The sequence below is a fragment of the Thermobia domestica genome, chromosome 6 (assembly GCF_964235325.1).
Source record: "Thermobia domestica chromosome 6, izTheDome1.hap1.1, whole genome shotgun sequence".
NCBI lineage: Eukaryota > Metazoa > Arthropoda > Insecta > Zygentoma > Lepismatidae > Thermobia > Thermobia domestica.
In genome coordinates, this window is record NC_137459.1 from 197,719,063 (window position 1) to 197,745,725 (window position 26,663).

Sequence of the window (26,663 nt, forward strand, 5' to 3'; positions counted from 1 at the left end):
AAGTTATAACTTATTACTCGGGGATTCAATATGTAAAACCCTCTCAAATTTCTTGGCATTACATGATCTTCGCTCTATAAATGATATAAAAAACAAAGACGATAAAACTCTTGATCTGGTTTTAACAAATATGAGTGAATCATGTAATGTATATACAAGCGATAATTCTATGGTATTTGCTGATATATTACATCCACCATTACAGCTTGATTTACAAATTAAAAATATGAGACGGGTTAAAATGAATGATAATATGTTAGAATACAATTATAGAAAAGCAGATTTTTATAAAGATTTGCAAAAAGAAAGTTGGAGTCAATTATACACTTATAGAGAACCAAATGGTGCAATAAAATATTTTTATGAAATAATGTTTAATTATATCGATAGACATGCACCGAAAGTGAAAAGCCATAAAAAGAATTTGTACCCGGTTTGGTTTACTTCTGAGATTATAAGTCTTTTGAAACAAAGAATATTATAGGAAACGTAAACAACACTCACAGTATAACTTGGAAAGGTTTTTAGACCTGCGCAGGAAATCTAAAACTATGATTAAAAAAGCTTATTCTTTATATATTCAAAATATAGGGAATAATATTAGTAGAGAGACAAAACACTTCTGGAGTTTCATAAAAAATAAGAAAAAGATGTTTACAAAATCCATCTACTATGTTATATAAGGGTGAGTTATTGAAAACAAATAAAAATATTGTTGAGGATTTCGCTCAATATTTTCATAGTGTGTATGATGAAAGGTCTTCATTCTACGAATGGAGCACCTCGAATATACCTTTAATACCTCATTGCCTAGTTATAAAAAAAAGTGAGTAAGGAAGAATGTAAGGAAGCAATAAAGAAAACTCGATCAACAAGATCTAGTGGTCCAGATAATTTACCATCTTATATTTTTAAGGGTTGTGTAGATGTTTTGGTAACTCCTCTTTGCTATATTTATAATCTCGTTTTGGTTACTGGGTGTTTTCCTGAATGTTGGAAAATTAGTAAAGTGACTCCGATTTATAAATCTGGGAATCCGAAAGATATTACAAACTATAGGCCTATTTCATTAATTTCGATGCCATCTAAAATATTTGAACACATATTGTACAGTAAGATATTTAATCATGTAAAATCATACATAGTAGAGTGTCAACATGGTTTCTTACCGGGGAGATCCACTACTACGAATCTAACTAACCATACGCAGTTTATTTTGGACTCCTTGAACGGAAACAGTTGTTCTATTGATGTAATATATCGTCGGCGGCAATTCAAAACCTGCTATGTGCATTTTGCAGGAGAAGCGAAAAACAGTATCCTGGTTAGCTTTTTGGCTTTATAAAAGTGATGTTATAAGTAATATTTGATGCTGCACGTAACTGGTACCTTCTCAAGTAACTTGAGAAGGTACCAGTTACGTGCAGCATCAAATATTACTTATAACATCACTTTTATAAAGCCAAAAAGCTAACCAGGATACTGTTTTTCGCTTCTCCTGCAAAATGCACATAGCAGGTTTTGAATTGCCGCCGACGATATACTGACTTTGCGAAGGCATTTGACAAATTAGATCACAACATATTGCTTAACAAATTAGCAAATTTAAGCTTATCAGAAGCGTTATTAACTCTAATTAAATCCTATTTAAGAGAACGTGTACAGTTTGTTACTTATAATGGGCTATGTTCAGATAGATACGTGATTCATTCAGGAATACCTCAAGGGTCTAAACTGGGTCCACTCTTTTTCCTTTTGTTTATTAATGATTTGCCTGGCGTTATAAAATATTCCAAATATCTGTTGTACGCGGATGACTTAAAAATATTTCGGGCAATAAATAATATGGAAGACGCAAAGAAATTACAAAAGGATCTTGACAGTTGTTACAAATGGAGTATTGATAATAAATTACAATTTAACGTAAAAAAATGTTATGTTATTACTTTTTCACGACAGAGTGAACCAGCTCAATATAATTATAAAATTTACAATGAAATATTACAAAGATCAACACAAATTAAGGATTTGGGTGTTACTTTAGATAAAAAATTAAAATTTAATCTACATATTGATAGAATTGTTAATGAATCCTATAAAGCTTTAGGATTCATAATTAGAAATTCAAAGGAATTAAATAACGCAGAAGTGTTAGTTAAATTATTTAATTCATTAGTTAGAAGTAAATTAGAGTACGCTTCATTAGTATGGTCCCCCTGTTATGATAATCAAATAAGGAAAATCGAATCAATACAAAAAAGATTTTAAAGGTATTTATGGTACAAGAGATTCAAAATCTCTGCGTATGATATGAAAGTTAACTATAATGTTATCTTAAGGGAATTTAATTGTACGTCTCTGGTGAAAAGAAGGGAAATAATGCATCATGTTTTTCTATTTTAAATTATTAATGGTATTATAGTTAATCAAGATTTTCTGGAAATGTTAAAATTTAGCACTAGTAGATCTTTAAGAGTACGATTACCATTTGTTATACCTAAATCTAAAACAACCTCCCATAAAAATTCACCACTTGTGAGACTTTGTAAGAAACAATGATATTATAAAATCTGGAATAATCGTGGATTTTACGATGTCTTTGGAAAAGTATATAAAATTGATTCAATTGTTTTTGAACCCTGCTTATGTAATGTAATGATTATGTTTTTGCATTCAAAAAAGAAAAAATAGCCTGCATGAATGTTGCTATTTTAGACTTTTTTTCTGTTTTTTTTCTTATATTTATTTTAATCTAATAGATTACTGAGCAATTTCACAATTGTATATAACATTTGTATTCACCTGTTGTAATTGGAGCAATTGGCTCTGTAATAGGTGTGTGTTAAATAAATAAATAAATAAATAAACTCTGGATCACTGAATGCATTTGATCACACATGGATGCTTGAGGTAATAATTTACCCAGTAACGTACGTGCAAGTTCATCAGGGACAGCAGAGGGGGTTCAAGTCCCAAGTACATATTTCAGATGTTTGTATGTATATCTTAATATGGTAAATGCTTATTTTTGCCTAATATTTTGCTCAAGGTAAATGGGTTAAATCCCCAAAGCTCTTCCTTGTACACCACTGAATTTACCTTAGCTCTTCCTCCCGCTTCTTCATCTCCTTCAGTTCTTCTTGAATCTTTTCTTCAGCTGTTGTATATCGCCTGTGTTGTAAGCGACCTTGTTCTGGTCTTGGTTCTGAATTTGCCTGCAAGTAAATAAATAAATAAATAAATAAATAATAGCGATGCACATAATTTTATTATTATTTGCAGATTGATCAGATGTACCAGACTTACCTCTTGCTGTCTCTGCGCCCTGAAAACATTTTTAGGAACATCTAAATGTCCTGACTTTTAGAAATGCTCACTTTGCCCGAAAATTATATTATATTATATTATATTATATTATATATATATATATATATATATATATATATATATATATATATATATATATATGAATAAAGGTTCAGTTTTTAAAAATTTTAATCCTGTGTTACTTTTGGAACACACTGTATAAACTTCTTTATAGACTAAAGGTGGTCGAATGTCGTATTTATCAGGCAAGTTCTACTTAGATGAGGTGCTTCCCTTATTTGAACAACTATTATGATTATGAACGCTTACAATTTTAACGATATGGCGCATTCTTGGGCTCAGCACACTCTTGATTCAATTATTGGTATAATACAGAAAGAGCGGTTTACGCAACACTCAGGTAGTGAACTGTGAAAAAGTAGACGGAATCGTATGAGCAAGTGCCACTATTTCTCGTCAATGTCAAAGAAGTTAGGCAGACAACTGTGTTTGAGGTCACATGGTCTTTTGGGTTCATATAAGCAGTGTAGAAGGAGATTCCTCAAGAAGGGAAAAGTGTGACTTGATGCCACACCGTATGGAGGCTACTAAAGAAGCAAGTGAAGGCTTTACGTCATAGTGATATACCAACGTTAGGTATGTTGTACAGTTGCAGAATTTTATTCATATCTTCATGAATTGGTTTATACATTTCGTTCCACTCTCGTGCGTTTCTCAGAGTTGAAATTTCCACAGACAGCAGTATATAACAGCATGAACAGTAATGTATACCAAATAAACTGGTTATTTATAAAACAGTAAATGAAAATGGTTACGCATACGGAAACAAATACATTGTAAGGAGTGAGATATGAACTGTAATCACCAATTGGCAAGTAAGGCCCTAACCACAGAACAAGTGCCATCCAGGCTAAACAGTTTAATTTTTACATATTGTTTATATTTCACCTTTTCAAACTATATTATTCAAAGAATCTTTATATATTCGATACTTTAATCAACTTTGAGTAAAGGAAGTTTAAAAAATGGAAATGAAAAAAGAACGAAGTTTGAAAGCGTATTTCGACAATTTTGCAAGCAAGTTATTAACTGCCATGAAACATCTTTAAATTATTTCCGAATTGACGAATCTCAACTGAATTTTGCGGACTTCTGTTTTAATTCAATCACGAGGTTGTGGTGGCTCAGTAGTGCGTGGGGTTTCTGGTTTGATCCCAGTCCTCGTCAAGTGGGTTTTGTAGCGGAAAAGCACCGTTATGTGGGGGGTTTTCTCCGAGTTCTCTAGTTTCCTCCCTATATCAACATTCTATCATTTCATTCGTCATCATAACCGTTTCTCTCAGCCTCGGTGCATAATTATGAGACATTAAACTCAAAAAAGAAAACTCAAAATATATAACTATAATCCATTACAATTGTAACGAAGACACGCATATTATTATTATTATTATTATTATTATTATTATTATTATTATTATTATTATTACATTTAGTGGGAAGAGGACAATGTAGGTAGGACCAATATAGTTAGTTCAGCATATTTCTTTCCAAAAAAATCATTGCGAACTCCTTCGATTGTTAAATTTACAAGGACAAACTTAATACTTGCTACTGCTTGTTACTTGAATAAAATTTTACTTTATTCGAAGCTTTGTGTAATTCATGTAGCAATTGATATGGAAAAATGCAACGCATTGGCTCACCGAAGAAAATAAATAAGGTAAATCATTACGTTTGGAAACTTTAGACTAACTTTGGTTGCATTCTAAAGATGCACAAACTGAGATGGTTAAAGTAACTTGATGCCAAAGTTCAGCTTTAAGTTTATTAATAAAATATAAATGGGAAAACCAGTATTTTTAGTTTAATATGATTAACATACATGTTAGTACCTAATTCCTAAGAATGTTTACATATTGAAGACTCACCTGTTTACCTTCAGTTGGCGACTGGTCCACTTTTTTCACCCTTGGTGGCATAGCCGACACAGGAGAAGTTAAACTAAACGATGTACTATTAGTGTTCGATGATTGTGTAAACGTCGAAATAGATGACATTCTTCCGCGTGAAGCAAGAAAACGTTCCATTAATCCTTTCTGTCCCGGAACTTTGGCAAACCTCCTGGGAGGCGAGACTCCATTTGCTATAGGACTAATTACTCCTGTTGGGGCTATCCATCCCGTATTTCTAAACGGAGTGGTGAAATTTTGGGGTCTTTGCGGTGGTGGCGGTGGAGGTGCAACAGGTGTACTCTTGCTTACTGGCGATGACAAAGTTGGGCTTTTCTGTGACTGTTTACTGTCGTTGCTCGTAACACTGGTGTCTGATAATTCACTTAAACTGGATGCCTGCAATGGAAACAAATTATATTACGTTATCATCATGTTTTATATGCGACAGTATACTTTCTAAAATTCCAGACGTACTAAACACTTTAATAGAACAGCCAAAACCGATAAGAAATAGTAGAACAAATTCACATCTGATTTAATACGCAATGAAGTTAACTTCTAAAATCTTTACAAATAATTCAGTTACTTAGAAAGAAGGTGCACAATCATGGAGGATGAGAGTTTTCTTCCTGCCAAAAAGCTTGAAGGAAAAAGTCCTTCTTTGGACATTTTCTACAGGTGAAGAGCAAATTCACAATGTTTAACATTCATTTTTGAATAAATACGAATAGTTGATAGATTGGTACTGACATTGATGGTTGAACTAGATATTGATGAATGGTTTGTATGAAATTTTACGTGGTCTTCATGACAGCGAAACTAAATCCTATCTCCCTTACGCAATTATGTTTTCGTGCTCTTCTAAAGTTTTCTTACTGTTCTTAGTAACGAAGTTCTATATCGCTGAACTGTGATTTTAATGACTGGTGCAAATGACGTAGCTTACAATAATTCAGATGTATTTATAAACGAAATGGGAAAACACTTATGGCCAGATAGAAATGGTAAAGCTTATTGTTACATCATTTCAACATCGTCATAACTTACGTGTGTAAATGAGGAACTTTCAAAAACTAACTTGAAGTTACGTAAGGGTTGTATTAAACTCCCGAATACATTTTTTTTTTTTTCATGTAAGATCCCTAAACATATATACCTATACTACTCAAGAATTACACTTGATCAAGGGAAAAATGTGTCAATAATGAATAAGGATACCATTCAAAGAAAGTCCTGGGAGAGAACTGGACTCACACTAAGCGCCTCCCCAGTTGGCAGATAGGAGAACGCCCACCAGATATGATAGGTACTGGGTAAACCGGGGCGGACTAAAACCAGCACCACTGTGTTGTGGGTTAGAGAGGGGATTTGCAAAGGTTAAGGGGGAGAAAGCCTGACAGAAAACTCCTGGTGCTCCATGTTGGGGGTTAAGCAAAAGGTTAACAACCTTATATATATATATATATATATATATATATATATATATATATATATATATATATATATATATATATATATATATATATATATAATTCATAAAACTACACCACGTTCAAACAATGAAAATAACAGAAAATGCAACAAGTTGCAGAAGCGATAGAAGAACCTAATATCGACATAGCATTACAGGAAATTCGATGGAAAGGACTGAGTAGAATTGACGAAAAGAAATATACAAGTCTATACGGAGGCAACAAGGACCCAGGAAATTACGGTACACGATTTATTGTAACAAAAAGGATAAAATACAACATTAATACCTTTGAACCAATAACGGAAAAGATAAGCAAGTTAAGAATAACAGGTATATTTGTAAATATTACCTTTATAACAGTTCACGCTCCAACTGAAGAAAAAAAGGAAAGGGAAAATGAAGAATTCTTTGAGATACTAGAAAACACACCAAAGTACAATGTCAAAGTAATATTAGGAGATCTAAATGCCAAAATACGGAAAAGGAATTTAAACAAGTAGCAGAAAAGAATACAATTCATGAAAAAACCAACGACAATGACATAAAGCTAAGCCAATTTGCAACAAAAAATAGAATGATAATCAAAAGTAGTTGTTTCCCATATAAGAACATGCATCTAGATATCTGGAAGTCAGCTGATGGTAGAATAGTGAATCAAATTGATCATGTCTTGATAGATAGAAGACATTCGTCAAATAATAGATGTCAGAAGCCACAGAGGATCCAACTGTGATTCGGATCATTTCGTGGTAAAAAGCAAAATTAAAACAAAATATTGCATAATAAATACCGCCAGAGAATTAGAGACTTCAATGGGAAAGTGGAAAGTTTAATTTAACAATAATGAAGGAAAAATATATAAACAAAAAGTTGAATGAAATAACACCCACACAGGAAACTTAATAGGCAACAAATAGAAAAATTTAGAAGCAATCCTTTTAAGTTTGACAGAAGTAACTAGGAAATAATAATAATAATAATAAAAGAATAAGTAGGACGGAATGATTTGATCACGGTTGTACTGTAGAAATAATTAAACAAAAGAATGACGCGAGGAAGAAAATGATCCAGAAAAAAAAAAAAAAAAAAAAAAAAAGACTCGAAGTAATAGTGAAAGATACAAGGAATTGAGAAGAGAATCAAATTTGCAGTGAAAAGAAAAGATTTTCAAAAGAAACAAATAGAACAAACTGAACAATTAGATAGAACAAATGAAACGAGATGATTTTAATTTCCTTGGAAGAATGTAAGTAAAGGATATTTACCAAAAGAAATCTAATGCAAGAATAAATTAAAAAAAGCTAAATGAAAACACGGAAGATATATTAAAAAGATGAAAAGAGTATTTTAAAGACCAACTCAATGGTGAGAATGAGGAAAGTGAACTTGAAGAAATAGAATGAAACAGAGACCAAAGAAAGAGATGGAATTTAAACCCACAAGGGAAGAATGAATTTAATGCTATTCTGAGAAAAATGAAAAACAGTAAAGCACCAGATGATATCACGTCTGAAATGCAAAAATATGCTGGATCACAAATTGAAGAAGAGATATATAGTGGCAATATGGAAAGAGCCAGAGAAATGGAAAATAGGAATATTGTGCCCAATACACAAAAAAGGAGAAATCCAACTGCGAGAATTACAGAGGAATAACATTATTGAGATAGGAGAATACCATAACAGACAAATTCTGACCAAAGCATATATTAACTAATAAATAATAACGTTACAATTTCGGCAAATTAACTTTGCCTTCATCAGACACATTATGAAATACAATTCCTAAGATTACAGCTTATATACTTCTTAAAATGAGAGGAGGTATTCCATGAACCAATCATATTCGTCCTTTCCTTTAACAATTTTTAATTAATACAAACGCAACTTTTAGTGATCAACTCTCACTTAAGAGCCAAACTTTTAATTGGCACACCTGTGTATGAATAACTTTCACTTTTGAAAAACAAACTTTTAATTAACTATCCGTTGTTCAATACACCTGTTTTTACCTCTTCTTTCTTCTCTGTTTTATCCAATATCTTTCTCCATGCATCATGTATATTTAGTCCGCTATTCCAATTCACAAGTTTCTCGCTTCCTTCCTTTCTTATCCATTCTGCCTCTTTCCATTTTCTTATAATGCTTCTTTTCTCCTTTTCCAGCCCCTCTACGCCTTACCAGTCTATTTCATGTCCTGTCTCCCTTACATGTTTATATGTAGCGTTACTATCTCTCTTCAATCGAACGTCGTCCCTGTGCTGTTTAATCCTTTCTTGTAACCTCTTTCCTGTTTCCCCTATATAACTCATATCACATTCTTTGCATTTAATTCTGTATACAACCCCTTCATCACTTATTTGAATCTCTGTTACCTTCCTTTTCCTCGTTCGCAACGCATCTAACATTCTTCTGCTACCTTTTCTGTACGTTCTTACTCCTCCTTTTCTTTAAGTTTTTTAAGACTTCCGTTTTTTCTCCTATGCTCTCTATCCCGAACCATCCTTTCTTTTCTTCTTCTCTATCTTCTCTCACTTCCTTCTGCCTTCTGCCCTCTTCTTTCTTGCTATTCTTCTTCAATCTATCCTCACTATATCCATTTTGCATTAATAAACTGTGAAATTGCTCTATGTCTTCTTTTCTCTTCTCGTCATCACTGTCTACCATTCTTATCCTTCTCTCCATGTTTCTAATAAAGTTCCTTTTGGTTCCTTTATCTACATCACTTCTTCTATGGCAATAAACACCTGCTGAACATTGTTTTCTATACCATGTTGTTTCGAATTTCCCTCCTACTTCCCTTATTATCATATCTAAAAAGTTTATTTTCCCATCTTCCTCTAATTCTACCTCCAGGCTTATTCATTTTTCTTTATCTTCTATCCTTCCCACAAATTGCTCGAATTGTCTCTTCGTTCCTTTCCAAATACCTAAGCAATCATCCACATACCTGCAAAACATAATCAGTCTTTCGCCCCCTTCCTCCTTAACTTTCTGTTCCCATTTATTCATCACAATTTCTGATAACACTGGGCTTAGTTTCGATCCTTTAGTCCTTCCTTTATTTTCACTAATTTTTCTCCTATCGTACACACACTGTTCTCCCATATCAGTTTCAATGCTTTTTATCACTTTCTCTTTCTTCCATTTCCTTATTGTTCTATTCTCCATTTCTTCTTCCAATACCTTCAAAATATAACCCCTTCTTAAGCTGGGAAACATTGCTTTGACATCTACGCTAAACATCAGTGTTCTCTCATTTCTTCTTCCTACTTTCTCTATCATCCTCTTGACTTCTTCTGTATTCTTAATTCTATTACTTACTTGTTCCCCCTTATTTCCTCTGCTATTATCTTTATTTACTCTTCTAATGGTTGAAAGATATTCTTTCTGCAATCCATTACTGGTCTCAACTTTACCTCTTTTTTGTGTATCTTCGGGAATCCTTTCATATCCGGAATTCTTCCTTTTTCGTCTAATAACTTTCTAAAGCCTGCCTTCTTCGCATTCTTTATTATCTCCTCTCTTACTTCTTCTTTCCTCTTTCTCTCACCTATCACCTCATATGTCTCGTCGCATAATTCATCTAATTTCTCTTTGTACCATTTTTCTTCCATTACTACTACTGCTCCTCCTTTATCGGCTTCTTGTATAACAATGTCTTTCCTTCGTCTCAAGCCCTTCAATCCTTCTTTCTCTTTTGTAAGATTCCCTATTTGTTTGTTCATATTCTGCTTCACTATAGCAGCAGCTTTTCTTCTTATCGTGTTCCTTTCTTCCTTTTCTTTTATGTCCATAATTGCTTGTTCCACTGAAAAAACTAATTCTCTCGTATTCGTCTTTTCTTCCTTCACTTAACTGTAACGCTATTATTTATTAGTTAATATATGCTTTGGTCAGAATTTGTCTGTTATTTTATACAAGAAGTTCCAAAGCTAGAATGAGTAGTATTCAGGAGAATACCAACGTGGCTTCAGATAAGGAAAGCAGGAGAGAGTACAACATACCATCTGTTTGCTCTCAGCCAAATACCTGAAAAGAATTACGATTACGATATAGACATATACCTGTTATTAGTCAACTTTAAGAGCGTATTTGATGACGTATACAGGAAAAGGCTGATAGAGAATGGCAGGTATGGAAATGCCGACTAAACCGATCAACTTGACAATAATGACACTAAAAGAAATAAGATGGTAAGTTAAAGTAGGTAATATAGCAACAGAAGATTTTGTATATAACAAAGGAGTAAAGCAAGAAGATGGATTGTCAACGATACTTTTTGAAAATAAACATTGCATTCACTCGATTGAATGTTTAAATATCATAAATTGGTTTTAAATAATGCTAAAACCATTTTGTTGGATTTTTGTTATCCCCTCCAAAATAAACGTCAACAGAAGTATTAATTTCAGTGTCTACTATGCAAAATTCCAATCATTCTGAGTTATGGTACAATATTATGGGGTTGCTTCAGTTAATGTATTACTAGTTTTCAGTTACAAATGAAAGCATTATGGGTTATGTTGAGATTGTTGCCCAAGACTTCCTGTAAGCCTATTTTTCGAGCACAAAAAAGTGTACCCTTTCCCTTGAGTAATAAACATTTATTTATTTATTGAAAATGGTAATGTCCATAACTACGATACTCTACACGTTAATAAATTATGTTATTCCTTGATTTTTTTTTTTTAAAGCATACATATGAATTGTACAAGAAGTTTCAACAAGTTACCTGACTTTCTGAAACAAATGTATTCTGTATTTAAGTCACATATGCATTTTTAATAAATAAATATCATTATTCTGGAAATGAGATCCTTAAAGATACGTAATTTCTCTTTATGTTTAAAAGTGTATGAAAACCTGCATGTGTATGTGTTCGTATACAGTCATGTTTAGTAAGGTACTTCGTATTTAAAGTTCTTTCCGATCCATATATATATATATATATATATATATATATATATATATATATATATATATATTATTTCATAATCTGACAACTGTATGTTTACTCAGAAGTAATCTTATTTGTATGCGAAACAGGTAAATACAATTTTTAATTTCCATCTTCCAAGAACGGAAAATACATTCCTCAGGAATATCGTTTACGCTTAGTAGATTCCATAGGTCTTGATGTGATCTACGAAACAACTTAGCGTAGATTATAATCGAACGCAGTTTACCCAGGAATTGAATAATGCTTTTCCCCTCGCATCTTGGCTACAAGACAATTACAAATATGCTACAAATAAATTGTCCTCATTTGGCATTTCATAAAATGTCTCATTAATACCTAATACTTCGCGTATCTACAATACATTTTCCAAATAACAAGTTAACTTGTGATATAATTTAGTAGTAGTAGTAGTTAAAAAAAAAAAAAAAAAAACCTTTTGCTTCTGTTTGTAGAAGACGCTCGAGAGTTCTATCTTCGATTTCTCTTCTGGGTATATATTGTTGGAAGCAACAATATAACCTATGCTCACAACAGGTATGACTATAAGGAATACTAAGTTTTCAGTCTTATTTTTCAGTTTGTTTGCAGAGAACAAACTAAGATGAAAGGGCATTTTCAATTAAAGTAACCTACTTAAAACACTACAGCTTACATAAGATAGGATGAAACATTCAATTTTCTTCATATAAATAACGGATGAAATATTAAATATTAATATTTTCTTCTATAAATGGAGGGGCCGTTCGCTGACTTTACATCCTAATAAAAGGAAGAAACATTTTAATGCCAGTTTATAGCATACTCGAGATACAAATATCACGATACAAGATACAAATTGATTCTCTCATTTGGGATATCAAATCTTCACACATTTTTGTCAACTAAAATCAAATATTGAAAAATCCCTCGACATCGTTCTGATAAACACGATCAGATAAAATATTACTAATATTGAACACCACGATAATCTAATTCTGCCAAACCCTAGTCCCTTCGGAGTTTGCATATGTTCAACTAACGCCCTTCTTAAGTATTAGTTCCTCATTGAGAAGTATGATTAAGAATAATAGTTGTATTGGCATTATTTAACACATTATATCTTTGAAAATATCCGCTGATTATTTTTCTTCCAGTTTTAAGTGGTTTTAATTTTTTCGCCACACACTTAAGTTTTCTCTAAAAATATATTTTTACTGGCGCTGCATACTTTAAGCTGTTTAAAACTCTTCACTCCTTCCCTAGAAGTCTATGAAATGCCAGGACAGAAGTTTCAGAAACAATATTTCTCAGTCTTCCACATATCTATATTGTTAGCGTATGCACCTTTGACTCAGAAGAGCCGGGTTTGACTTGTGGTGGGAACTTCTGTGGTTCGGATTCTCCGTTAAACTGTATATCCCATTTCATACCTTACTGCTGAAAGTAGATGATAAACTTGAAATCAAACAACTATCTTTCTTTGTAAGGTCAGATGAAGCTTCAACTCAAATTACATTTCAGATACTTGTGAATTCAGAATTAACATTTACCTAGCTTTTTTTTTTTTTTTTAATGCATCCTTCCTCTCTCTGGTTTCATAGTTCATCCTTTTCAACTCTCTTTTGAAATTATGCAGTGAAAGAAAGAATGAAAAACTAATGAGTTTTCTAATTGAAGAAAGCAGGCCTTCACTGACTTTTAAACAGACCTTTGTTAAAATTATTTTGTAAAAATATGAAGTCCACCAAATCTGATGGCCCATAACTCGGGAACGTAAAGCTTGCACACCATATTTCACACGCTTATATAGCAGATCAAGGTCTGCTAATATTTCAAAATTGATTCAGATCGAATGCGTTCGGTGGAATTCATACGATTTTCTGTTCTTGGATTTTTTCAAGAAAAAATAAATGAAGAGCAAATGCGATTAGTTAAAAATTAAAAAGTACTCATTTTGCAAACTACAGAGTATAAGAATGTCTTTCTATATAAATGACAACTTTATAGTTTCTGAGACATCAAATATATCCACTGGATAAAACGTTGAGAAATTTTCACATAAAAAAAGCAGTAGCACAAATGAAAGGCATTGTAGCCAATACCGTTTAATATAAAGTCTTACTTTTATATCAGTTCCATCTTCGTTTGAATTATGAGAAGTTCCTATCTCTCTCAGTTCCTTTTCTCTTTCAGTAGCTTGTTGGATCTCCTGTTGAATTCGGTTTGTTGCTAGGCGATGTTGAACATCCCGTCCACCATTCTGAAGTACAGGAGGACTGCTTACTACGTGATGAACCTGAAATGAGTTTTAGAAATTAAGATTACACGCCAGTTCTTCATTTCTTTTAAAAGAGAAGAGAGAAGAAACAAGAACACTTTCTATTTTATATTTGAAATGAAATGAAATTTAACATCTCACGGTTATGTCCTTTAGGCTTTTATGCTTTTGGGCACTACGTGGGTACAAAATCGGTAAAAGTGGCTCACTTCTGGTTTTAAGGGGACCTTCGTTTAATCTCAGACGATGAGAATTTCTATTTGGCAACATTGTGTTCGTGAGTTCTCGGAAATTTTGGATTTCTTCTATGAATTCTTTCATTATCATTCACCTTGACTGATGTACCATCTCCTTTAATCTATAGGGCTTGACCGCAGGAGTTCAAGATTTTGCTTTGTAATTTAAGTTCGATCGTAATTTTTTTTATAGGCAAAAGCTACACAACTGTAAAAAGTTTGAGGTCGATTGGGCAATGTGAAGTGGGTGAAAAAAAGCGAATGTATGCATGAACATCTGCTCGAGAGCTAGCTTAGTCGCTTTCAAACACTCAAAAACATTACAATGACCTCATTTCATTTGAATACATACTCTTGAAAGGGAGTTCCTTTTCAAAGTCTACAATTAACTCAACTGCTTTATCAGAATAAAGGATAGTCATCTAAGTTCACATTAAAATCATCAAGCCCATTTCAACGATTAAATTTACACCTCTGAAATGAATTTTCTCAAAGCCAACCCTTTACATTTCAGACACCTAGATATTATTATTATTAGTGATGGCATGAAGTGCGAGCGTTAAAATAAAAGCAAGGATAGGAATTGGCGAGAGCAGCATTTAGGAAGGAAAGAAAGTATTTTGAGAGTCGGTGAATAAAGAGTTAAGAAAAAGATTTCTAATCGTTTCGTGTCCAATTATTCTACCAGTCAAAAACATGGGCACTATACAAAAGCGACGAAAAAGGACTATTGGATTTCACAATGTAGGTGTGGAGAAGAATGGAAATAATAATTGGCTGGGTCGAACGGGAAACTAATGAGGAAGTGTTAGAAATAGTAAGGAAGAAAAGAACAATTTAAAATGTAACTGAGAATAGGAAGAAAAGCTAGCTGGAGATTGGCTAAGAAGGAACTATATTATGAGACGTGTGCTAGATGGTATGATAGCAGAGAAAAGAGTGAGGGAGCAAAGAAGCTACAATTTAAGGATTGTATTAAAACAATTTTTCTACGTGAGATAAAGAAATCATGAAATTTCTACATCTGCATGAAATTTCTACGTTAGCTGAAGACAATGGTGCATGGAAACTTTTCAGTTTGCAGCAAGTGGCCTGCCAATGACCGAATACAAACGATAACGCTATAGAAACGTCTGTCCTCAATTGGAATGAAGTAGGTATAATGAAATATTTGGAATATATGTCCGACTTTTGGATGAGAATACTTGCTGACGTAAATTTAAATTCACTATGATTCCGAAACTTCCCTCACAAAATATCCATAGCTACCCCCCCTCCCCCGGAATGGTAGATTCACCTATTGCATAAAAATCATTCAGCAAAATCGTTACCTTTTAGTCTCCATACACTTGCCATTAAGTAACTATTCCCAAACTCGAAATTTGGTTAAACCAGTTTCGCAAAATTCAAGAAAAATTTCAAGCAAACTCATTAGGCTAACCTATGAGGTTATGAGTTCTACTTTCAATAACCATTTCCCACGAGACTTTCCTGACCTACATACGACAGGTTTTCTACTGCATAAAATTCGTTAGGAAGATTATACTCTTTCCACGAAAATGGGGCCGCGGTGGCTCAGTAGTAGAGCGTTCACCTCTGGTTCTTGGGGTCCCGGGTTCAAACCTTGCTCCCGCCAAGTAAACTTTGTGGTGGACACACCGTTTTCTCGGGGTTCTCCAGTTTCCTCCCACTTTCTTCATTCCACCATTTCATTCATCTCTTATCATCACAGTCTCTTTAGCCTAACCGGCATAATCGTGGGACGTAAAACTCAACAATTTCATTTCTTTCCACGAAAATATTTTCCTCTGTTAGTCCTTACATAGAACTTTTCCAAAGTCGAGATGAAGCAAAATTTCTTTATCGGGCCTGGAAACTTGTAGACTTACCCCATGGAACGTCCAGTCTAGTTTCACTATGATGAATATTTCTGCGTTCTTACACTCATGTTTCACAGCTCATTAGTGAACACAGACTGCATTTGCTCAAGAGAATAACAGAAGAAAACTTTCATATGCCAAATTTAGCGTCATTACGCCCAGCATTTTAAAAATAATATTCATTATGTGAAAACACTTCTAACCGTTTTAGGGTTTAAACTTTTTATTTAATACTCTCTTAACGACTACCTAACTATTAAGAATAGCAATTCTAACATACTTTATGCCATTCAGTCAAGCTGTTCTGAATGTACAGAGTTCGTGGTATTCGCTTTAAAATTATGATCTGCACTGGTGGGAAATGCATTCCTATAACTACATTGCTGATTCTAAGAAAATTAGCACCACGGAGTGTATGTCTGTAGAGGATAATTAAATTTATCTGAGTTTGAAGCCAATCGGTAGTTATTATATCAGGGGCTGGCTTGGACAAATATTTCTCACCTGTAGCTACGAAATTTTACTTGGGACGTATCTCCAATCGGGCTCAAAAGTTTTTCACTACTATTGTTGCAGTACTATTTTAACCCCTTATGTATTGAAAATTCCTCCGATGAAATCTTCTGAAATCATCACTGCCTACCGACCACCTTATTAACTGTAGAACGAACTCTGCTATTAGCTTGAAGATCGCCCGCGACATCAAAAAACTTCTCTTGTGGAGCAAGTAGGGTGAGAATTACCAGGAGGATGAAATAACTGAAGCATCCCTGCCAAGGATGCTCGTCCCCCTGCCCCGCAAGATGATGATTCAAGTTTGACTGCGCCTATACTGTCAAATTCCACTGATTTTTGTCCCTTCATATAATTTTAATCTGCTATCTGTGTCCCGAAATGAAAAATGTAAACTATTCACTTTTGGTATCTAAATTTATATTTATCGTTACCAGAATATACGCATTCTTTCCCTGTGTTTTCATCGTCGCCCAGTTTATCCATTTTATTGTGCCTATAGTTGTCACTTGCAATCGTATCTCCTCTTCAGTTCATCGCCATTCAAATTCAACTCCGACGTTATATTATCTACGTTTAACGGTCATATGGATTTGCAAACGTCTTATAAACGTCAAACATACAGGGTAATTCAATAAGAACGTACCAGGCCTATATCGCAGCTAATACTGTACGTAGAGCCTTCAAACAAAAAATTGCAGTACCAAATCGTATGTGTAGAATGCAATAAAAATAGTAGCGAGATCAGTAGCGTCTCGTGAATACCTCCAACGGGGGTCATCTGCAAAATTTGACATAGAAACAGGGGTGGGTTGTGCCTCCATTGAAACAAGCGCACAATGGGAGAAACTTCGAGAGGAATCACGTTGGCATATTTCTTCCTCGTTGGCAGCAACACGGGCGCATTACTAGGTGAAAGTCAGATGGTGCGAGGGTGTCCCCCAGTCACACCAGGCGAATGCCGGGAGGGTACGTGCGACGACGCCTTTGCAGGATCAACTCGGGGCCTAAGCCAAGGTAGCCCAGACCCACAATGACGTGGACGCGCGATGTATCTTGTGTGCGTACGTACAATATGAAATATATCCCAAATCCGGGAGCATGTGTTGTGGGCTTGTTTGTCGTTTCGAACAGCACACTCATTTATCGTTGCCAGTGATTGTGTGTGGTGGTACTCTTGTAGATCCAGTAGCTAACACGTACATGACCTTGCTCAAGACAGTCTATGCGGCTTTGAACAGGCGATCGCTGCTATGTCAGACAGAGGGCAGAAAGAGCGATGCTGTAGCCAAAACAGGTAACACAAGCGTGTCGAGTCCGAGAGTGACTAACCTATGCAGTGAGTTAAAGTGGTCCGTGTACTGGACAAGGTGTCGTGCATTGAGTTCTACTACCTCTGTGCATTACAACCTCGTGACGAGACGAATACGAAACTTCCACAAGCAGTGAAACCTCTGATTGTGTTGATGTTTGAGTGATTGTAGTAGGAAGTGTCGGTAGTAAATAACATTCATGCGGTATACGAATTTGGAGACATTCCAAATGCTCATGATTTTAGGGGAATGCCGGGAAAATTATAGGGCTGCAGCTCGATTATACGCTGAGCGCTATCCACAGCGACAAGCTATTTCCCACGATCTGCTGCGGAGATTAGCAGCACGATTGCTGCAGACAGGCAACATGCTTGGACGCTATGGTGACCGGAGAAGAGTCGTACGAAATGAAGACGTTGCCATTGATGTACTTGCCGCTATTGCAGTAAATCCTCATGTGTCTTCGCGGCAGATTGCACGAGATCGTGGTATCAGTCAAGGTAGTGTCCTGCGTATTCTGTGGAAATCACATTTTCACCCGTACCACCTCTCTCTGCATCAAGAACTAAGTGATGCGGACTGTAATTTACGGCTTCTGTTCTGCAACTGGGTGGTCAATCACGTGAGAGAACATCCGAATTTCATTCACTTCATTTTATGGATTGATGAAGCGACATTCTGCAGTGATGCCAACGTGAATTTCCACAATGCACATTACTGGGCAGCGGAGAACCCTCTCTGGATGAGAGAAGTCAATCTGCAACAACGATGGCGCATTAATGTGTGGGGTGGCATTGTAGGGACACAGGTCGTTGGGCCATGTTTTCTTTTTTGCTGGTCATTTAACAGGTTCAATGTTTCGTGATTTCTTGCGACACCATCTACAGCCGCTATTGGAAAACGTCAGACGCTGTGGTTTCAATTAGATGGCTGTCCACAGCCTATAATGCTGCTATGTGTAGGGAAGAGCTAAATGTTTTATTTCCGCAACGCAGGATCGGAAGAGGTTCCAATCCGCAGTTTCCTCCGTGGTCGCCGGATCTTACTTGTATGGACTATTTTTTTCTGGGGTTGAATTAAGGATCTTGTGTATGTCAACCGACCAACTACAATTCGCAACATGCAAGACCGCATTACAACCGCATTCCGGACCATCAACGCGGCCGAGTTGGAAGCCGTTGCTCACAATTACGTACAGCGAATAAATCGCTGTATTGCTGTTTGGGGACATGACTCTGAACATTTGTGAAAGCCAGGGTTCCGCAGAAGGTAAGCTGATTCTTTAGCTCTTTACTCATCTTTCTCCAATGGCTTGAGTGCAACGACTCAGCTTTATGTCCCCATGTTTTGTTCTATGTTTTGGCAACAGCACATTCGGTTCGTCTTTCTTCGTTGCAACCAATAGTTTCTTCTTCCGTTTTGTTATAGCATCGTACATTGTCCCACATCATAGTTCTCCCCATCCACTGCGCTTGTGTCGCAGCTATATGGAAACCACTCTCTTCAAATATTGCGTATGTCATTGGTTCCCTATTTAGAGCTTCCTTCAAGAGCAGCAAATGTACCTCTGCTTACTGGTACAGTATGTACCCTCCCCCGGTCGTGGCCCATTGTTGTCGCCACTTACACGGTGTGATTCCGCGTATGTACAATTGTACGTCCCGTTCGTTTCAGACCAGTATTTACTCTTCCCTTTGGTTCCGCATGCAGAAACCCTCGCATCATCTGACTTTGACCTCGTAATGCGATCGTGTTGCTGCCACAGAGGAAGAAATATGCCAACGTGTTTCCTCTCGACGTTTCTCCCATTGTGCGCTTCTTTCAATGAATGAACAACCAACCCCTGTTTCCATGTCAAATTTTGCAGATGACCCCCGTTGGAGATATTCACGATACGCCACTGGTGTCGCTACTATTTTTATTGCATTCTACACGTACGATTTGGTAGCTCAGTTGTTTCTTTGACGGCTCTATGTGCATTATTAGCTGAGATAAAGGTCTGCTACGGGTAGTCAGATACAAGTCTGCAACAACACCACTAGCGGCTAAATGGGAAAGGATATGACAAAGTTTGTCCTCTAAAAGTTGCATGACATTTAATGTCCTTTCGAACGATTCCAACAGTTATACCACTTTCCATTTCAAATTTTGAAGTTGCCCCCCGTTGGAGATATTCACGAGACGCCACTGGTCTTGCTACTATTTTATTGCATTCTACACATACGATTTGGTAATGCATTTTTTTTTTTGTTTGAAGGCTCTACGTGCAGTATTAGCTGCGATATAGGCCTGGTACGTTCTTATTGAATCACCCTGTATATTGCAGGATGCTTTCAAACTATACTGATATGCATTCGGAAATTTGGGTGCGGATATCTCAGGAAATATATCACCATTGTCAGATAATCATATTTGTGTGTGTTGTCAGAGGAGAAGAGAGAGTCATTGCTTAATTTTGAGTTATTGCACCATCAGAACTGTGTATTATTGGGCCTCATATTATCCCCCAATATCGATAACATAATTCTACTAATACGTCGCACATACTTAACATTGTCAATCCCGTCATTCGACGTTACTTGGGAACTGTGTGATACAAATTCTACCGTCTAGTCTAGTGCGTCTTCCATTTCCAGTGGTAAGGCGTTGAACCCATTATGGTGTTCCGGATTCCACTTTAAACTGTTGATTACGTCTCATTATGGCCTCAGTGGTAAAGAGAACTGAACTTCAGCGAACAAGAGCTTTACTACACGCTACAATCCACCAAGACAACGTGCGTCCGCATACCGCCCGGGTAATTCAGCGTGTTTTACCCTGTATAATACTCCAACCTGGGCCTGCTAGATCTTCGGATCTAAGTAGGGATGGCCAATTCCGAAATTTTTACTTTCCGGAATCCGGAGAGTAAAATCGGAAAAATTCCGAAAGGTTTGCGAATTCCGACATTTATCTGGATTCCGGAACCATTTCGGATATTTTCCGAAATCCGGAAGGTGAAATTTCTGATTCCGGAAAATAAATTTTCCGGAATCTGGATAATTTTGGCCATCCCTAGATTTAAGCGATGTCGAGCACGTGAGAAGTAATATGGTGGTTCCGAGTAGTACTTTCGTACCCAGAACTTTAACAGTGCGTGTAGTATATGCGAATGTTTCTGTGTATAAAAATTATTTATTGATTTCCCCATTGCAATTAGGCACAAATTGTACGAAGTTCAAAGTTCACTGGACAATGAGAAGTTCGTAAGAATGTGATAGCGAGATTTGATCAGAACAGACGCAAGTTAATAAAAAGCGTCTAAAAATAACAATACTCAGCGATCTAACATTTTAAGGGAAAAGACTACTGTCGTTTTATTATATATATATATATATATATATATATATATATATATATATATATATATATATATATATATATATATATAAATATATATATATATAAATATATATATATATATATATATATATATAAATATATATATAAATATATATATATATATATATATATATATATATATATATATATAATATATATATATATATATATATATATATATATATATATATATATATATATATATATATATATATATATATATATATATATATATATATATATATATATATATATATATATATATATATATATATATATATATATATATATATATATATATATTATATATATATATATATATATATATATATATATATATATATAAATATATATATATATATATATAAATATATATATATATATATATAAATATATATATATATATATATATATATATATATATATATATATATATATATAGAGAGAGAGAGAGAGAGAGAGAGAGAGAGAGAGAGAGAGAGAAAAGGGTGTTCCTTTCTATCGCTTATGAAAAACTCTGGTTTTGGAGGAAAACACATGAACGTTTAACTTCCTAGTCCCGAACACTTCTTTTAAGCAACGAGCGTAATTAAGAAAAGTGAGAGATTTATGATGAATATGTACTTCGTTGTATGATAGTGTACGTGGAAATTGTGGAATTACAACATAACCTATAGAAACTGTACTAGAAAGAATCTACACTTCTATACTTAACACAGGTGTTCACTAGAACTGAGCCACTGTGCGCTTCAGAAAAAAATCTTAGTTTTATTCTTTATCTCCTTCACACCTAACTTGTCGCTAAGAAAGTAAATACTAAGAAAGTTAACTTTAATATAGGGTTCGTATACGTAAAAAAAAAAAAAAAAAAAAAATATGCGATGATCCAGTATTACGAAATTGTTCCACAATTTGTGGAGATTTGGACTACAGCTTAACGTGGGATCCAAACCGCATGATACCGCTGGGAATCGAAACCGCAAAGGCGCGTCCGCTACCCACATAGCCACAAGCGAGCTCATTTATGGAACTGTTTTTAACATACTTATTCATAGATTTAAAGGTTGTAATTTCAAAGAAATGAACTATCGTCATTAAAACGTCATACTAATTGGCAATATTATTGTTGCGAGAATCGTGCCGCTAGCAAACACGACTTACTGATATGACACTTGTCTGCTATGCATCGAAATTAGTTTCATTATTTCATGGGCCTTCGAAACGTCGGAAAGAATATACTGTATGTTCTCACCGAAAATGTAAGGACTAAATACTCATTTATTATGCCATGTAATTGTGTCGTAGATTTGTACGGTATAATAGTATCCTTTACTCATACTGACCTCCTGTACCACGTGCTCTTCATCACTTAGAAATGGAATGTGATGCGTATAATGTACAGCACCTTGGCCATCGTGTGAAGGTTAAAAAGTGGCACAAGTAACTGAAGACCAACATTTAGCGGCAATTTAATGGCATAGATATCATTAAGTTGTATCTTGTCCTTTGTTGAGCTCAAATTTAGCACGTTTATAATCTGAGAGATCTTACTGGCAAAACCTCTGCATGACAATGCAAATACTACTTGCTCTCGGAGCGTTTCAAGTATAAATTGCTTTCACTTACCTCTTGTTTACTAACTGGCGGCCGGGAATTGCTGTTGGAAAGCCCTTTCTCACGCCTAAGTTCTTCTTCCCTTTCTCTAGCAAGCCTTATTTCACGCTCAATAGGTGTTTCTTTTTGCGTCCTAAGAAAAAGGAAAAAAATATATTGTGTATTGCACCACCATCATATATACATACCTAGCTAGAACATTATGTGTAGAACTGTCCTAATTTGAAATAGAAGCGCTGAGAATTAAACAATTAACAACTGTATGGGCACGATGGTTCAGTGGTAAAAGCTCACCTTGATGCGAGGGGTCCCATGTTCGATGCAGGGGCATGCGAGTTTATAATGAACAGCATCGTGTTCGTGAGTTTTCTTGGGGTTCTCTCGTTTTTTGATACTATCATTCCACAATGATCAAACATAAAACCCGGTACAGATATCAATACAGTGAAACACTGTAAAGTAAATCAGCTTAAAGTATTTCATCACAATGTGCAGGGTCTTGGCAATAAGCTGGACTTTATGGATGTGTTAGTTGAGACAGTGTTGTCAACTGCACATGTTATTTGCATCACGGAGCATTGGTTAAGCTGTACTGATATTAAATCTGTAAAATTAAAAGGTTTTGATTTGGTAAGTCATTATTCAAGAGTTAACTTGATTCATGGAGGAGTTTGTATATTCGTTCATAATAAGTTAAATGCCGATGAAGTTGATGTATCGATGTTCAATCTGGAACTTCACTTTGAAGTAGTTGCAATAAGTCTTGCTCATAAAGTGTGTATATGTAGTATTTATAGATCTAATTCGGGCAACTTACGGGTATTTTTTAGAAATCTTGAACTTCTTATTGACCATCTGTGCAAAAAATACAGTATTATCATTTTGTGTGGTGACATAAATATAAATTGGATGGTTAACACTAAAGTTAAAACTGATTTACAAAACCTATTAACTTCATTTAATCTCAAAGCTATTGTTAATACGCCTACCAGATTTGGAAAATCAGCACTTGATCAAGTAATAGTAAGCAGAGAGTGTCATAACCACAAACTTGAAATATTCAACCCAGGTTATTCAGATCATGATGCGCAATTAGTTAGCTTATCGCTTCCATCATCTAACTTACCAGTGTTGCAAAATACTACCAGAATTGAAAAAAGGTTATTTTCACCGAGTAACATTAGTTACTTTTGTTATTTGTTGGCTCTTGAGACATGGGATGGAATCTATTCAGCTTCCACTATGGACGAAAAATTTAACTCCTTCTTAGATGTATACTTGCACTGTTTTAATGTAGCTTTTCCTCTCATGCCAATTAGTAAATGTAATAAAATTAAGAAGAGTTGGATTACAACTGGTATTCGTAATTCCAAACGAAATTTAATTAAGTATGCTAAACTGCTTAATGATACAAATGTTTCTGATGTATTCAGAAATTACGTTAAAAAATATAAGATAACATATAAGAAAGTTATTAAGACAGCAAAGCGAATGCATAATTCGAAAATGATTAATAACTCCAGAAATAAAATTAAAACTATGTGGAATATTATTCACCAGTCGGTAGGACTACATGCAAAGAAGGGTAATATTGCTAATTCGAATCACGTCATTTTTGACAATAAAAGAATTACAAACCCTGCTGAAATTGCAAATAAATTTAATAATTATTTTATAACTTCTCCTCAGGTAGCTCTTGGTGCTCTATCCCACCAAGCTGGTACAAGTGGTTCTTCAAATATGCCTTCTTATCCAAAATGTATTTTTGTTACCCCGGTAACTATTGATGAAATATTAGCAATTATAGGAAAGATGAGAAATAGCAGTTCTGCAGGTCTTGATGAAGTACCGTCCACTATTATAAAACAATCTGCTTCGATAATTGCTCCTCACCTGACTCATGTAATAAATTTTTCCCTTCAATCAGGCATTTTCCCACAACGGTTAAAAGTGGCTAAAGTGATTCCCTTGTTCAAAAAAGGCAATCGTTACGATATTAAGAATTATCGCCTTATCTGTCTTTTCAAAAAATTTTGAGACGGTAATGTCAAATAGGATAAGGAATTACTTACGTTCCAATAATCTAATATCATTATCTCAACATGGGTTTTTAACTGGCAAATCAACTGATTCTGCGATTTTCGATTTTCTTAGTACTGTTATGCATGCAATAAATAATAAAAAATGGGCAATTGGACTCTTTGTTGATCTTACTAAAGCATTTGACACTGTAAATCATGATCTCTTACTCAAAAAATTAAGCTTTTATGGTATAAGAGGAACTGCCAATAAATGGATCGAGTCTTACTTGAAGGATAGGTATCAGATAGTTCAAATTACGAACGAAAATAATGGCGAAATGCGTAAGTTTAGTAGTTATAAAGGTACAATACTAACTGGTGTTCCTCAAGGATCAGTGCTTGGTCCATTGCTCTTTCTTATTTACATCAATGATTTGACATATGAAATGTTGCCTAATAAATGTGTTTTATTTGCTGATGACACCAATGTTATTATTACAGGTAACTCACGACATGATATTGAATATAATCTAAACACTGCGTTTTCACGATTAAGTAACTGGTTAAGTAACAATAAGTTAGTTCTAAACAATGATAAAACTTCCTTGCTAAATTTTTATTATCCTCTTCAAAATAAATTTATTCCTCACGTAATGGTAAATAACAAAAAAGTCGACTTTTCTATTTCAACTAAATTTCTTGGTGTCACCATAAGTTCGAAACTAACTTGGAATGAGCATATTTCTCAACTCAACAAAAAATTAAGTAGTATTTGTTTCGGCCTCCGTAGACTAAGAGGTAATGTCACAACAGAGGCCTTAGTTTCGGTGTACTATGCAAAATTCCATTCTTTAATAACTTACGGTATTATTTTTTGGGGTTATTCTACTGAATGTATTAGCACGTTTCGCTTACAAAAGAAAGCACTAAGGGTTGTGTTTGGATTGTCACCAAAATCATCTTGCAAGCCCATCTTTCGAGGACAAAAAATATTACCATTACCTTGTGCGTATCTATATAAAGTTATCTTGTTTACCGTAAGTAACAAACACTTATTTATTGAAAACAGTAACGTCCATAAATACAATACTCGATTCGTTAATAATTTGCATGTTATCCCCCAAAATTTCTCGTTTTTTCAAAAAAGTGTATATATTAACTGTACAAAAATTTTCAATAAGTTACCTGACTTTCTAAAACTAAACAAATCAGATTCTATGTTTAAATCGGATCTTCACGAGTTCTTAGTAGATAAATGTTACTACTCGGTAAATGAGTTTTTTGAAGATAATGTATAAATGTTTTTTTTTTCTCCTTTGTAAATTATATTATGATTGTATAAGCTTATAAAAGTCATAGTTATGTATGTATTATTTTATCTAAGTTTTTTTCTATACCATATATGTAATTATTTTGTAATTTTGACAACTGTATGCGTGCTCGAGAATACTCTCATTTGTATGCAAAACAGGCAAATAAATAAATAAATAAATAAATAAATAAATGCTTTCATAATCCTTCACTTTTACAGATTAACTATGGTTTTATATTAATTCTCGCTTTCCTTTAGCATAAAGAACATAAACTCAGTATTTTACAACGGTAGCAATTTAATAAAGCAAATATAGTGAACACACATTTTGTTTGTTACTGAAACATATTTTTTTTTTTAGCTTAACGTCTCAGGATTATGCTCCGAGGTTGAGAGAGAGTGATGAGATGGATGATAATGG

The 26,663-nt window shown here is 34.5% G+C and overlaps 1 protein-coding gene across 3 annotated transcripts in view; it reads right to left on the minus strand.

Annotated features, from left to right (window-relative positions):
* The window catches only part of LOC145688392 (uncharacterized), a 242,273-nt gene that overhangs the window by 13,611 nt on the left and 201,999 nt on the right, over positions 1–26,663 (minus strand). For all 3 annotated transcript variants that reach the window (XM_081762564.1, XM_081762567.1, XM_081762565.1), the window contains exons 4-7: positions 22,922–23,042; positions 13,817–13,990; positions 5,256–5,675; positions 3,100–3,215 (exon numbers count right to left, since the gene is read on the minus strand). In XM_081762564.1, coding sequence (XP_081618690.1) covers positions 3,100–3,215; positions 5,256–5,675; positions 13,817–13,990; positions 22,922–23,042 — 831 coding nt within the window. The remainder of the gene's footprint in view (positions 1–3,099; positions 3,216–5,255; positions 5,676–13,816; positions 13,991–22,921; positions 23,043–26,663) is intronic.